Here is a 15,845-nt window from a genome sequence, read left to right on the forward strand (position 1 = left end):
AAAAAGATTATGAGAGAAAACTGGCAGGGAACATAAAAACTGACTGTAAAAGCTTTTATAGATATGTGAAAAAAAAAGATTGGTTAAGACAAATGTAGGTCCTCTGCAGACAGAGACAGGTGAATTGATTATGAGGAGCAAGGACATGGCAGACCAATTGAATAACTACTTTGGTTCTGTCTTCACTAAGGAGGACATAAATAATCTTCCAGAAATAGTAGGGGACAGAGGGTCCAGTGAGATGGAGGAACTCAGGGAAATACACGTTAGTAGGGAAGTGGTGTTAGGTAAATTGAAGGGATTAAAGGCAGATAAATCTCCAGGGCCAGATGGTCTGCATCCCAGAGTGCTTAAGGAAGTAGCCCAAGAAATAGTGGATGCATTAGTGATAATTCTTCAAAACTCTTTAGATTCTGGACTAGTTCATGTGGATTGGAGGGTGACTAATATAACCCCACTTTTTAAAAAAGGGGTGAGAGAGAAACTGGGGAATTATAGACCGGTTAGCCTAACATCAGTGGTGGGGAAAATGCGAGAGTCAGTTATCAAAGATGTGATAACAGCATATTTGGAAAGCGGTGAGATCATCGGACAAAGTCAGCATGGATGTGCGAAAGGAAAATCATGTCTGACGAATCTCATAGAATTTTTTGAGGATGTAACTAGTAGAGTGGATAGGGGAGAACCAATGGATGTGGTATATTTGGATTTTCAAAAGGCTTTTGACAAGGTCCCACACAGGAGATTAGTGTGCAAACTTAAAGCACACAGTATTGGGGGTAAGGTATTGATGTGGATGGAGAATTGGTTGGCAGACAGGAAGCAAAGAGTGGGAATAAACGGGACCTTTTCAGAATGGCAGGCAGTGACTTGTGGGGTATCACAAGGCTCAGTGCTGGGACCCCAGTTGTTTACAATATGTAATAATGACTTAGATGAGGGAATTAAATGCAGCATCTCCAAGTTTGCGGAATACATGAAGCTGGGTGGCAATGTTAACTGTGAGGAGGATGCTAAGAGGATGCAGGGTGACTTGGATAGGTTAGGTGAGTGGGCAAATTCATGGCAGGTGCAATTTAATGTGGATAAAAGTGAGGTTATCCACTTTGGTGGCAAAAACAGGAAAACAGATTATTATTTGAATGGTGGCCAATTAGGAAAAGGGGAGATGCAACGAAACCTGGGTGTCATTATACACCAGTCATTGAAAGTGGGCATGCAGGTACAGCAGGCGGTGAAAAAGGCGAATGGTATGCTAGCATTTATAGCAAGAGGATTCGAGTACAGGAGCAGGGAGGTACTACTGCAGTTGTACAAGGCATTGGTGAGACCACACCTGGAGTATTGTGTGCAGTTTTGGTCCCCTAATCTGAGGAAAGACATCCTTGCCATAGAGAGAGTACAAAGAAGGTTCACCAGATTGATTCCTGGGAAGGCAGGACTTTCATATGATGAAAGACTGGATCGACTAGGCTTATACTCGCTGGAATTTAGAAGATTGAGGGGAGATCTTATTGAAAGGTATAAAATTCTAAAGGAATTGGACAGGCTAGATGCAGGAAGATTGCTCCCGATGTTGGGGAAGTCCAGAACGAGGGGTCACAGTTTGAGGATAAAGGGGAAGCCTTTTAGTACCGAGATTAGGAAAAACTTCTTCACACAGGGAGTGGTGAATCTGTGGAATTCTCTGCCACAGGAAACAGTTGAGGCTAGTTCGTTGGCTCTATTTAAGAGGGAGTTAGATATGGCCCTTGTGGCTAAAGGGATCAGGGAGTATGGAGGGAAGGCTGGTACAGGGTTCTGAGTTGGATGATCAGCCATGATTATACTGAATGGTGGTGCAGGCTCGAAGGGCGAATGGCCTACTCCTGCACCTATTTTCTATGTTTCTATATTTCTATGATACGCTAAAGGTTAATCTCCAGGTTGAGTCAGTGGTGAAGAAGTCAAATGCATTGTTGGCATTCATTTCTAGAGGTATAGAATATAAGAGCAGGGATGCAATGGGGATTGTCCGTGAGACACCCATGACATTACACAGACGAATGTGTGTAGTTTTGGGATCATTATTTTAGAAATGATATACTAACATTGGATGGGTTCAGAGAAGATTCACAAGAATGATTCCAGGAATGAAAGGGTTACCGTATGAGGAATGTCTGGCAGCTCTTGGGCTGTATTTCCTGGAGTTCAGGAGAATGAGGGCGACCTCATGAAAACATTCCAAAATTTAAAATGCCTGAACAGATTAGATATGGCAAAGTTATTTCCCATGGTAGCGGACTCAAGGACAAGAGGGCATGACTTCAGAATTGAAGGACGTCCATTTAGAACAGAGAGGCGGAGAAATTACTTCAGTCAGTAGGTGGTAAATCTGTGGAATTTGTTGCCATCAGCAGCTGTGGAGGCCAAGTCATTGGATGTATTTAAGGCACAGATTGATAGGTTGTTGATTAGCCAGCGCATAAAAGGGTATGGGGTGAAGGCAGGGGAGTGGGGGTGACTGGAAGAATTGGATCAGCCCATGTTTGAATGGCGGAGCATATTCGATGGGCCGAATGGCCTACTTCTGCTCCAATATGTTATGGCTCTTATGGTCTATTCCACTTTTTTCACATGCCAAAGTGCAGCCAATATTTCTGGGTATATGATCCATTCGTATGAAAATTTAGCATTTTCTATTTTTCTGAGCTTCTCATAACTGTGTTCAATTGAGTTAACCTTTGGACCAGAATTTCCACACAATTAAAAGAGTTTATTACATATTTTATTTTTATTTTTGCACTACTATGTAATTAACTATTTAATATGCATATTATTGTAATTCATAGCTGTTAAAATCTATTGTTATGAATTAGGTTCTACTGCTGCAGAGACAACGGATTTCATGACATATGCCGGTGCTATTAAACCTGATTCTGATAATTGGTATGGGAGACCCACCACGGGTCACCTGATCCTGGTTACTGCAGGTCGTAATGCGAGATTGAAGCCTTTTCCATTTATTTGCATTCCTCAGAAATGACAACAGTTCAGTTAAGTTTCCTTCTGAGGATCCAAAGCAGCTCAGTCTGTCTAATATTTCCACACAATTAAAATGGGGAATTTCTTTATTCTTATCACGTACTGAGCTACAGTGAAAATCTTGCCTGACGTACCACCCACATAGATTAATACATTACGACAGTACATTGAGCTGATATATGACAAAACAATAACTGTAACAAAGCATTATGGCTGCAGAGAAAGTGCAGTGCAGATAGACATGTGGTGCAGGGTTTCGTCAAGTTACATTGTGAGGTCGAGTCCATTTTATCGTACTGGAGACCATTCATTTGGCTTATAACCGCAGACAGGAAGCCGTCCTTGAGCCTGGTGGTACCCACTTTAAGGCTTCCCCAATGGGGGAGCGGTTTGCAGTGAGAATGTCCAGGTTGTGAGGATCTTTGAGTACATGGTTTTTGAGTAAATGCTTTTCCGAGGCAGGGGAAGTGTAGGAAGAGTCCATGGTGGTGAGGCTTGTTTCTCTGATGTTCTCTGTTCTCCAAAGTTCTCTGCAGTTCCTTGCAGCCACAGGCAGAGCAGTAGCCCTACGAAGGCATGAAGTATCGACAAGAAGCTCAGACACCTTGGCCTGTCTTGCATTGCTGGATTCTAGACTGCCTGCGAGATCGCCGGCAGGTCGTAAGAGTGGGCTCCCTCACCTCTGTCTCTCTGACCCTCAGCACACATACCCCACAGGGTTGTCTCCTTGCCCCCCCCCTTTTTTACTCTCTGTATTCCCACGACTGTGTCGCCATCCACAGCTCCGATCTGCTAATTAAATTTGCTGATGACACTACATTGATTGGCAAAAACTCAAATAATAACGAGGGAACCTACAGAGAAGAATCCATCACCCCGACACAGTGGTGTCAGGAAAACAACCTCTCCCTCATTGTGACCAAAACAAAGGAGCTGGTTGTGGATTACAGGAGGAATGGAGACAGGGACCAAATTCGACATTTCCAAGTCTGTTATTGACACAAAATGCACATTTTAATACTAATCATGATACAATGTATTTTATACATTGTTACTGACAAAAACATATCTATAGATTGTTACTGACAGAGAATCGTATAATTTATGTTCCGTGTGTTATCTGAATGTACTTGCCTGTGATACTGCTACAAGTCAAACAACAGAAATTCTGCAGATGCTGAAAATTCAAGCAACACACATAAAAGTTGCTGGTGAACGCAGCAGGCCAGGCAGCATCTCTAGAACACATAAAAGTTGCTGGTGAACGCAGCAGGCCAGGCAGCATCTCTAGTATGCTACAAGTCAGTGTTTCTCACCCTGTACTTGTGCAGTTGGTAGTAAATTCAACAGGACCTGAGAAAACTCAAGTGAGATTTGAGCAGTGATGATAATCTTGACAGCTCGGTAGGTCGAATGTATGAGAGAGTAAACTTTTAAATGCAAAACCCTGAACAGTGTTGATGATCAGAGGGATCTTAGAGTCGAAGTTCATCGTTCCCTGAAAGAGACTGCACCAATTGATCGGGTGGTTCAGAAGGCAAATGGTATGGTTGTCATTATCAGTTGAAGCACTGAGTTCAAAAGTCGGGAAGTTGTGTTGCAGCTTTATAAAATGAGTTAGACCACATCTGGAGTGTTTCATACAGTTCTGGTCACCCCATTCTCGGAAGGATATCGGGGCTTTGACGAGGGTGCAGAAAAGGTTTATCAGGATATTGTCTGGATTAGAGGGCATGAGCTGTATTGCGAGGTTGCACAAACTTGCTCTGCCTGCGGTGCGGTCACGTGATCCCGTTCGCCCCGCCCATTTAACCGCAGATGGGCAGCATCAGCGTGTCTGTATACGAAGCCACGCCCTCCGGAGACGCAATGTTCACTTCGCGCATGCTCACTCTCTCCGGGTGTGCGGTGTTTTCCTTTCCGATCAGTGCCGAAGCTGCTTGTCTGCAGGATTGGGAAAGGATCCTCGCCTCTTGGGTGGGGTGCCGGGGGTCGGGATCACTGTCTGCGGGCCGAAGGTATAACTTTCCCATCGGTGAGTATTGAGACCAATCCCAAGCGGGGAGATCTGATGTTGGCCGGGAGCCTCGAACTGAAGGCTAATTACTCATTTATTTTCCAGTTATCTGAGCTCGTCACCAATGTGCAGACTTTATTTATTCTGCATTGAACGATCCAAACCAGAACCCCAGGCTGTCCATTTCTGCAGAATTGAAATGGAAGTCCCGCCAACAGGTCACCTGAGGCTGTGTGCCGGGGATCTGCCCTGCCCTCCACTCTGTGACGCAAGATCACGTGGTCTCCATACAGTCCCCGGAAGGGTGGTGATGCTTCCTCCATGGTGTGTTGGGGAAATCTGATGTTGGCCACTGAGTCCCGTTAACTTCCCCCAACTCGCCTCGCTTCCTGAGCCTCCTCACATTTGTCCTTGAGCTTTATGGCTGTTGTGTCTTCTCCCGGATTGGGGTGGGTGAGAAAGGAGAATATCCCAGGTTGTGGGGATCATTGATTTCAGTGCTTGCTTTACCGAGGAACTGGGAAGCCTGGGGGGGCGAATGGTTTCAGTGATGTGCTGATCTGTATCCAAAGGTCTCTGCAGTTTCTCGCAGTCACGGGCAGAGCAGTTACCATAAAAAAGCGTGAAGTAACCAGATGGGAAACTTTCTATGGTATGTTGATAGGGTCCTCAGCACCTTAGTCGTAATTGGGTGAGGATCAAAGTATACAGCAAAGTTCTTGTTGTTTGTTATAATTTTGTCATTTTAGAATATTTTATACAGTAGTGTGTACGATTAATTCAGTATCTGTGTATTTCTGGAGGACCATCAGTGATTGTCCTCAATCCCATCTCCCACCTGGTTCCATCTGCTTATCCCTGCAAATCTGGTTCAACCTCTGTCCAGACTCCTAACCCCAACTTCCCACCCCCCCCCCCCACCGCTTCAGTGATATACATCAACCATCTGGGTCAACCTCGGTCCACCCTTTATCCCACCACCTCAATGTTAAAGATCAGCAATCTTTCTTCTAACCCTTGTCTTCATTGTGAACTATTCTTTTACACGTATGGCCTTGCTGAGTAGTTAACAGAATCGTTTTTTGTTAGCTGGAATGCCAGAGGATCATCAGGTACCAGTTCTGTTGTGCATTGGTCTGGAGGTGCTAGTTTTTGAACTGTGACTGGCTGACACACTACAGCATTTTACGGCAGCAAAGAGTACTGGGAGAGTTGGTGCTTGGGCTATAATCCTGTGATCTATATTCCAGGCATATGGAACTGTCGGTGTTTTGGCTTTGACTTTGGTTAGTGCTTCTACAGATGGGGCTGGATGTTTATCCTTCTGCAATGAAGCAGAAATTTTCAGCAGCTGGACTTTGGTTGTGGGGAAATCCTGGATTGCACTACCCAGTGTGAGATGTGGGGACGATGTGTGAGACTCTCAGGGTTGGTGAGTGGCAGATTCAGTTGTGTGACGCTCTGAGGTTGGATCCTGAGATATCACAGTTTTAGATCAAAGTAAAATGCACTTGGGCATCGAGCTGCCCAGGTTTATGAGGTGTTGAGGGAGTATTTCTGGTCTGGGATCAGATGTTTGTTTCTGGAGTTCTTTTGAAAGTAATGACGGCTAATCTGAGGAGAGAAAGAGTTCTGTATTCCATCCCTCACAAGGAGAGGCTGTGATTAAATGGGCTGTTTTGTGTTTGCACCAGTAGAAATAGACCTGGGGGGTTCAGTGTTTGGAAAATCCTCCTCACTGTCACCTGTCCCACAGGCAGTGGAAATCAAACAGAAGATCAAGTTGCTGGAGATATGCACTAAAAATAGAAAGTTCTGAATCCATTCTGACAAAGGATTGTGAACCTGAATCGTTAAGTTTGTTGTTCTCCCCACAGCAGTTCCTTACCTGTTGAGCAATTCTCGTGATTCCAGTATTTTCATTACATTCACTCTGGAATGGTTTAAATTTCCTGATTGTCTGTTATGCTTGGTGATGTGTTCAGTGCAGTTCTTGCTCACAAGGTTCACATGAATAATCTCAGGAATGATCGGCTTTATGTATGAGGAACATTTGATGGTTATGGGGCTGTCCTCAATACAGTTTAGACTGGGGGGGTGGTGAAAGGGGGTGTGTGGTTAAGTGAACCTACTGAATGCTGAAAAGCCTGGATACAGTGGACATGGGGAGGATGGTTTCATTAGACGGAGAGTCTGTGATCTGACAGCACACTCAGAATAAAGATGCTTCCCTTTCAAACTGAGATGAGAAAAATGTCTTCAGCCAAAAGATGGCTGATCTGTGGAACTTGTTGCCACAGAGGGTGGTTAAGGCTGTCATTTGGGTATATTTAGGGCAGAGATTAATATATTCATGATTGCTCAGTAGCTTCAAGGTTACAGGAGGAAGGCAGGAATACGGTGTTGTAATAAATATCAGCCAAGGTTGAGTGGTGCAGCAGACTCGATGGATCGAGTCACCTAATTCTGTTCCTACATCTTTTTTCTCACCATGACTGAACCATGACTCCTTGCTATCCCAATCAGGTCTTGTGACATGTCAGGGACATTTACAGTTTTGTTCACTGAGATCATTATATTTGTCTTCAATGTTTAGATTTCAGTGAGCAGAAATATTTTGTTCTCCTTTGTATTGTTAACGTGCTTCATTATCTTTCATGTTAAAGTTAGGCCTGTGGTGAGAGATTTACTGGAAGAAGAACCCACCACTGGAAGCAAACCAGAGCTGATGTTGAGGGAACAGCAGCAAGTGAACCAGCCCGAGGACTGAAGAGAACCATTCTGACTCAGGGTTTCCATTGATTCAATCAGGAGAAAGTTCGGTGAGTCTCATTTACTCAAACTCTGGTCCTTTAGACATTACATTTCTGTACAAAGTAAGGTAGGAAATAGTTGTGGTGAGATTGAAAATGCCCAGAAATACCAGTTATGTCTCTGTCAGACCCAGATGCAATCACTCCAGATCTGCTAATGTACTGTCAGTATCCCAGCTCTTTAAACTCACAGATATTCCCTCAGTGTTTGCTCATTTGAAGAACTTGCATCTCCTGAAGTAGCTTTGGTCGGTTCTGAGTGTGGAGAGGGAAAGAGGGGTGTTTATATTACTATCTTCCAAAAAGAAGTAATTGCTTCAAATTGCTTGCTGCAAACTCACTCCCCATACCCTGTACATTCTCGACCAGATAATTGATTTAGATGACAAGTAGCAATGGGCGTAACCCTGGGGAACTCCACGAGGCACTGGGTCCTACCATCCCAGACTCTGGGTTCTGTGACAAACACAATGTTAGCAGCAAGATTAGACGGTGATTAATATAATTGCTTCCTGAAAGCTGTCTGATGCAATGGACCAGATCCTCCCTTGCTTACAACGTAATCTGCCCTAGGACCCATCCTCTCAGGTCACACTGTGTCCGATAACCCACATTCCCAACCTCCCTCCACCCCACCAGTAGCCCCACAATTTCCCACCATTTACACCATACTCATACGTGTAAACAGATCACGTCACCGACATCCACTCTCACAGCTTTCCCACTGCAATCGATCTTCGATTTACACAAACCCGAGATCAGCCCCTTCCTCATCGCCGCCCAACCAGAAGAATCGCCGACAACAGCTGGGGTCGGCACTGTGCTGTGATTTGCAGGAGGTCCCCGTGGTGCCACCAGTGGCCGGAGGCCAGAGGGACAACATAGAGGATTTGGCTGTTCAGTTCTTTCACTGTGACACCCCCAAACTCTGCATAACTGTATCCAGCCAAATCTGGATGAACTTTAACAACCAAAAAATATAACTCCTCTCAACGATCAGCTATCGGAATGATTCACTCACTTTTAGAGGAAGGGGTACCTACACTGTCGGGGTGTTTAGATTACCGGGAGACAGGGACTGCAGGGACGAGAGGTCTTCTGTTAACTGATATGGACCCGTCTTTACCCTGCTGGCAATTCCAGTTTATATTAGTAAAACTGTTGATTCTGAAAATACTAAACAACGAGACACTGCACTGGCTGAACCACCCCAGACCAGATCACCCTGGAAAGTCCTCCTCAGAAACATTGGGGTTTTGTGATCCAACTCGAGACAAGCACCACACCGCCCACTCTACGGACAACATGGCAGAGCAGGGTATCTTGCAGTGGACTTTAAATCACGCAATGTTGGATTCATTGATGAAAACTGTTGTTTCCTTTGTTCACCCCCTGAAATCATTAAAACTGTCCATTAAACAGCTTTTGAATACAAACTCACACCCACATATGATGTCATTCTGGTACCCCACATAAAATCATAAAACATAGGAGCAAAGTTAGGCCATCTGGCCCATCGCACCTGTTCTGCCATTTAATCATTCCTGTTCCAATTTTCCTCAGTCCCGGTCTCCTTCCTTCTCCCCGTAACCCGTCATCAATCAAGAATCTAGCGACCTCTGCCTTTGATACTCATAAATACCTGTCCTTCACAGCTGCCCGTGGCAAAGGATTCCACAGATTGACCACTCTCTGGCTAAAGAAATTCCCCCTCATCTCATTTCTAAAAGAATGCCCCTCTATCCCCTTTAATATGAGGCTTTGTCCTCTGGTACTGGACTTTCCCAATACAGGAAACATCCTCTCCACATCCACTCGATCAAGGCCATTCACCATTCGATAGGATTCAATGCAATCATATGCTCTTCATATGACAGGCCATTCAATTCTGTACTCATTTTCATAAACCTCCTTTGAATGCCCTCCAGTGTCAGCACATCCTTTCTGAGATAAGGGGTGCAAAACTGCTGAGAATAAGCCAAGAGCTTTATAAAGTCTCAACGTTACATTAACACAAGGTGGTTAATAAAAGGAAAAAAAAATCGAAAATACATGAAATACAAACAGACAAGGCAGCAATTGCAGAAAATGCCAAGAGAAACCAGAAACAATCCAACACATTCCAGGATCCTGCAGCAGTTTAACTCAATCTGATTACTTACAAAGGTACAATCAGGTGTAAATATCATTCACCAAAATCTTGCTTTAAGATACAAACTCATGAATGCCCTTCATCACTTCATAAAGCCACCATAAATTCAAGCCTGATCCAGTTTTAGAGTCAAAATCTTACTAATTATATGATAATTAATACAATATTTCATATAAGACAATCCATAATAATCATCCAGATATAATATTACAGGATAAACAAGCAGGAACAACTCCCTCAGTAGATAAAACCATTCCCAACACACACATGTTCCTCGACCAGTGGAGCACCTCACCAGGGGTACTGTTTGTGTCATCAGTCAGACAACCGAATTATTTCCTCTGTCAATCAGCTTCCAAATGTTGCTACTCTGTCATTCATTGCCACTCCCCACTGCTGATTCCCTTCTCCTCATCATACGTTCTTACCCCGACCATTGTCCAGAGCCAAAACTCTGCCCTGTGCAGAACCGCCTCTGGTTTCTGACCCTCCTTCACTGAACATCGAACAGATGGTTTCTCATTCTGCTTTCAGTCTTTAGAGGACAGTGGTGTTTTATAACAACCCTTTGGAAGCAGTGAAAATGACCCATAATGTGGAAATAAGCCGTGAATAAGGAGGTTAACTACCAATGTGATTCTTCCTCAGCCAAGAGATTTGAGGGGCGAAGAACATGTCAGCCAAAAGTGCAGTCAGCTCGACTTCTTCACTCTGCAAGAAATTCAAGGGAAACACCTTCATCCACAGAGTGGTGACTGTTTGGCACCCATCACCACAGGGAGAGGGAGAGGGAAACAACAGGGGAGGATTTAAAAGGACTGCCGTGGACTTCTGGTTGGCGGTGGATGGAATAGCGGCATTTTACAGCCGTTACCAGTTTACTTTACTTTTCCTACTTTCCAACCTGATCTGACACAATGACTACGAGAACTGCTAAAGGTAAAAAAGAAGATTCTTCTACATCTTTGGATTATATTAATGATTTGATGCAAAAGCACAGAAAGGAAGCGTCCAAGGAATTGCAGCGATTCAGAAAGGAATCCTCCGAAGAGTTTCAACAACTTGGCTCTGAAATTAAACAATTAAGCACAAAACTGGATTCAATTCAAGAAACACCAAATGAGCACAGTAAACGAATAAAAGAGAATGAAGAAACCTTGTCGATTCTGGGTGAGAAAATGGACGACCTGCAAAAGCGTTATGAGAATCAATCCAAGGTTAACGATGAACTAAAGCAGAAGTAGAAGGAATAACGTACGAATTCTTGGTCTTGAAGAGTTAACTGAAGGCGATCATCCAATGGAATTTTTTGCAAACTTTCTGGTTCAGTTATTTCCTGATATTTTAAAATGAGCACCAATGATCGACCGAGCGCACAGGATACCTGGGAACAGAATGCTTACAAGCAAACCTCGCTCAGTGTTAATCACTTTTCATGAGTTTCAAAGGACCGTGTAATTTGTGATTCTCATCGGAAAGGTATGATTGATTTTAATGAAAAAATGATTAGAGTCGTTGAAGAATTCTCAGCAGAGATTATGAGGGAATGTGCTAAATTCAAAAGTGTCATGTCAGAGCTCTACAAAAAAGATTTTAAACCTTCCTTACGGTACCCAGCAAAGCTCAGAATTACACTGCAGGATGGATCACAAAAATGGTTCCGTTCCGAGTTTCCAGGCTCAGGAATATTTAGAGTCTGTAAAGTGACTGCTTATTATTTGTTACATGAATAACTTTTTATTTTACGTTTGCTAAACTTTGTACTTAACCCTTTCTTTTTGAACTTTCTAAGGATTTATTTTGAGAATAAGACTTCGTTAAGTTGAAAAGTGTCATGTTGGAGATGTTTAACAAATACTCACATGAATAATTGTGTATTTTGCCTCTGGTGAATCTTGTAGTCAATTTTCTTTCAGAACCTCTTAAGGTTTTACTTTGAGATTAAGATTTTAATGAGCAAATATTCTGTGTGTTCGTATTATTTTATAACATACTTACTTTTCGAGAGTTTTTTTCTGATACCAGAATTAACCGTCTCTTCATTACCTGTTGTTTTGACTAGGTTGGAATATTCTAACCTTGTAATTTATTTGGAGCTAAGTCAGCAGGGGGGATGTCGTCATTAGTTGTAGGCGTCGACTTTCTTTGGTCGACTTTCTCTCTTGGGGGGGAGGTGTTTGGGTTTTTTTTTCTTGGAAGCTGTTTGGGATTTTGAGTCAAACCTGTTGTTTGGTTTTCTTATCTCATATGTCATTGTTTAGTTTTATTAATCTTTTTAAGGATTATCCTTTTAAATTCTTTTTAAAATAATAATAAAATGGATTATAATATAAATTACTTAGTCTTAACATGAAATGATTAAATCATCCTTTGAAACAAAATAAAATTTTTGCCTATATTAAAAAAAATAAGGTCCCAATTATTTTTTTTACAAGAAACACACGTACGTAATTCTGATAACTCACGCCTTTTTAGCCGATAGTGTCACAATGGGGGCGTTGGGAACAGACCCAAATGCAAGACACAGACACTGAAGTACAAGGAACAGGACTTGACTAGAGTAGGGACGTGACAGGATACAGACAAGGAGCAGGGACAAGACCGGAGACTTGGGCTTGGACTCCGAGCCAGAGACTGGACGAGAACCCAGAACCTGGGTCTTGCTTCGGGCTCGGGCCCCAGAACCAAGCGAGGACATGACAGGACTGCAAGACTGGAGGCTGGGGTCTAGAGGCTTGAGGGTTGGAGACAGGCTTGGGGTCTTGAGGCTTGAGGCTTGGAGTCAGGCTTGGGGTCTTGAGGCTTGGAGACAGGTTTGAAGTCTTGAGGCTTGAGGCTTGGATACAGGCTTGGGGTCATGAGCCTTGAAGCTTGGAGACAGGCTTGGTGTCTTGAGCCTTGAGCTTGGAGACAGGCTTAGGGTCTTGGGTCTCGGGTACTTCGAGGCTTGCATATGGACTCCGAGCCAGAGACTGGGCAAGGACCCAGAACCTGGAACTTGACTCTGCCTCAGACTCCAGAACTAGGCGAGGACAAGACGAGGCTACAGGACTGGACATGGCTTGCGTGAAGAACTCCTGGGTAGGGTGAGACACAAGGACAGGTAAAGGCACATAGACAGGACTCGGATAGGACTGGACTAGGCACGGACTGGACGAGGGCCTACAGGAGCATGGAGCCTTGGACTAGAAGAGGTGGGAGCACGGGACACAGAGCCGGGACCCCTCCTTGGGAACAGGACGTAGGGCCGGGACTCATTCATATAACACAGAGCCGGGACCCCTCCTTGGGAACAGGATGTAGGGCCGGGACTCATACACAGAACACTGAACATGAAGAGACGGATCCCAACACAAGGTGGCAGCAAACGCCGGAGCCACCTAGCGAAGGCGTGGACACAGAGAGACAATTTCAGACAACGAAAAACAGTTCCTGATCTTGAACTGACAAGGTTCCAGTCTTGCTCTGGTGACAAAACTTCAGCATACAGGCAGGATATACAGGTGGAGTATCCAGGCTAGGTGAGCAGGCAGAGAGTCAGGTGAGGTATCCAAGCAGAGAGTCAGGCAAGGTATCCAGGCAGAGAGTCAGGCGAGGTGAGCAGGCAGAGAGTCAAGTGAGGGGGGAAAGGACAGGGAGGGGAACAGGACAGTCCAGCACGGAATCCCTGATTTGCAGAGGTATTTATGTCTCAGCCCCAAAACGAGAATCATGTGCCTACAACAAAAACTGGGGAAAACCAGAAACCCTGAAATAAGGAACTATGGACCGGACAGTGAACCGGAATACGGACCGGACCGTGACAGATGGAGAGGATTGCACTTTCATTCAAGCTTTCAGGCCAAAGCAAGAGGTGTTTAGATTTTTATAGAAAATACAGTTCCTTTTGTTCAACACAGGGTTGTTTCTGATACTAATTGACTATTTGTTATAGTATCAGGGAAGTTAGAGAATAAATTATTGGTATTTGCCAATGTTTATGCCCCAAATATAGATGATCCAGGACTCTTTGAGCGATTTTTTTTTTGTTTTTGCATGATCTGAGTGTGTATTCATTAGTGATGGCAGGTAATTGCTGGTTAGACCTAGTTTTAGATCAGTCCTCTTCTAAACCAGTGACACTTAATAAATCAGCTTTGTTTATCCATTCATTTTTAACGAAATGTGGAATTGTTGATATATGGAGTTTCTTACATCCAAAAGAGGGAGGATACTCGTTTTTCCCTCATGTTCATCATACGTATTCCGGAATTGACTATTTTTTATTGATAACCAAATGATTCCATTAGTTCGATCTTGTGAATATAAAGATACTGCTATCTCTGACCATGCTCCTGTGCTTTTATGCATAAATCTTCCTGGTTTTCCTCAGACAAACAGATTCTTGCATTTTAATTTAACTCTGTTATCTGATAAGGATTTCTTAAAGTTCCTGGAGATAAGAGAATATGGTGGAGGAGGCTTCTTGCCTTGTCATATGGGATGTCTTTAAAGCATATATTAGAGGACAAATCATTTCTTATACTGCAAGTGTTAAGGAAAAAGCTAATAAAGAGAGAATTAATTTAGCCAATCAGCTGAAATAATTAGATGAAGAATATGCTTTGACTTCAAATCCTGTTGTATATAAAAGATGGGTTGAAATTAAAGCTAAATATGATTTTTATTAACATCTCCTATTGAAACTCAACTCCTAAAGGATAAAATTCAATTTTATATTCATGGAGATAAAACAGGTAAATTATTGGCTAACCAAATTGAAACTTATATTGCTAAACGACAGATTAAATAAATTTATAAAGCTATTTATTCTCCTTCTACGGAGACATCGGAGTGTGTGATATCCTTAGACACTGAGAAGGCTTTTGATCGGGTTGAGTGGCATTACTTATTTAAAATCTTATAAAAATTTAATTTTGGGTCCAACTTTATTCAATGGATTAAATTACTGTATTTATCCCCTTTTGCTCGGGTTCTTACTAATTCTCAGAATTCTAAACCATTTAAACTTCAACGTGGAACCAGACAGGGTTGCCCTTTGAGTCCTTTGCTTTTTGACCTAGCTTTAGAACCTTTGGCTATTGCTTTTCGAGAATCTAACGATATCACTGGTATTTTACGGAAGGGTACTATCCACAAAGTTTCACTTTATGCGGATGATGTATTGCTTTACATTTGTAATGTCGAAACTTCATTACCTTCTGTGCTTTACTATCTTGTTTTAGTCAGTTTTCTGGATATAAACGGAACCTACACAAGAGTGAACTTTTTCCTTTGAATATTTTGCCATTAACTGATATTAACCATCCTTTTAAAATTGTAAGAAACCAGTTCACTTACTTGGGTGTAACAATTACTAAGAATTATAAATACTTATTTAAAGAAAATTTTCTTACTTTATTAAATTATATAAAATGAACATAATCAAAATGGTTGCCCCTTTCATTATCATTGATTGGCTGAATTCATTCTAATTAAATGAATGTTTTACCTAAATTTATATATTTCTTTCAGGCGTTACCCATTTTTATTCCTAAATCCTTTTTTGACTCTCTGGACTCTGTTTTATCCTCCTACATATGGAAAAATAAACGTCGTCGACTGAATAAACTCCATCTCCAGAAAGTTAAAAAGAATGGAGGTTTAGCCTTACCAAATTTTAGGTTTTATTACTGGGCAGCTAATACAGTATACGGAATCTCACGTTTTGGTTATACTATATTAATCACGAGGACTGTCCCAGGTGGGTTTCTTTAGAAGCTAAGTCGGTTAATAAATTTTCTCTTACCTCCCTATTGGGATCTTCACTTCCTTTATCCTTAAGTGAGATAACTGAGAA

At 42.7% G+C, this 15,845-nt stretch overlaps 1 protein-coding gene across 1 annotated transcript in view; it reads right to left on the reverse strand.

The window, feature by feature from the left end:
* Window positions 1–15,845, reverse strand: part of LOC140197113 (uncharacterized) — a 72,446-nt gene that overhangs the window by 42,735 nt on the left and 13,866 nt on the right. The window contains 1 exon segment of the mRNA XM_072257028.1: window positions 8,533–8,677. Coding sequence (XP_072113129.1) covers window positions 8,533–8,677 — 145 coding nt within the window.

This window comes from Mobula birostris, chromosome 4, assembly GCF_030028105.1.
Source record: "Mobula birostris isolate sMobBir1 chromosome 4, sMobBir1.hap1, whole genome shotgun sequence".
Taxonomy (NCBI): domain Eukaryota; kingdom Metazoa; phylum Chordata; class Chondrichthyes; order Myliobatiformes; family Myliobatidae; genus Mobula; species Mobula birostris.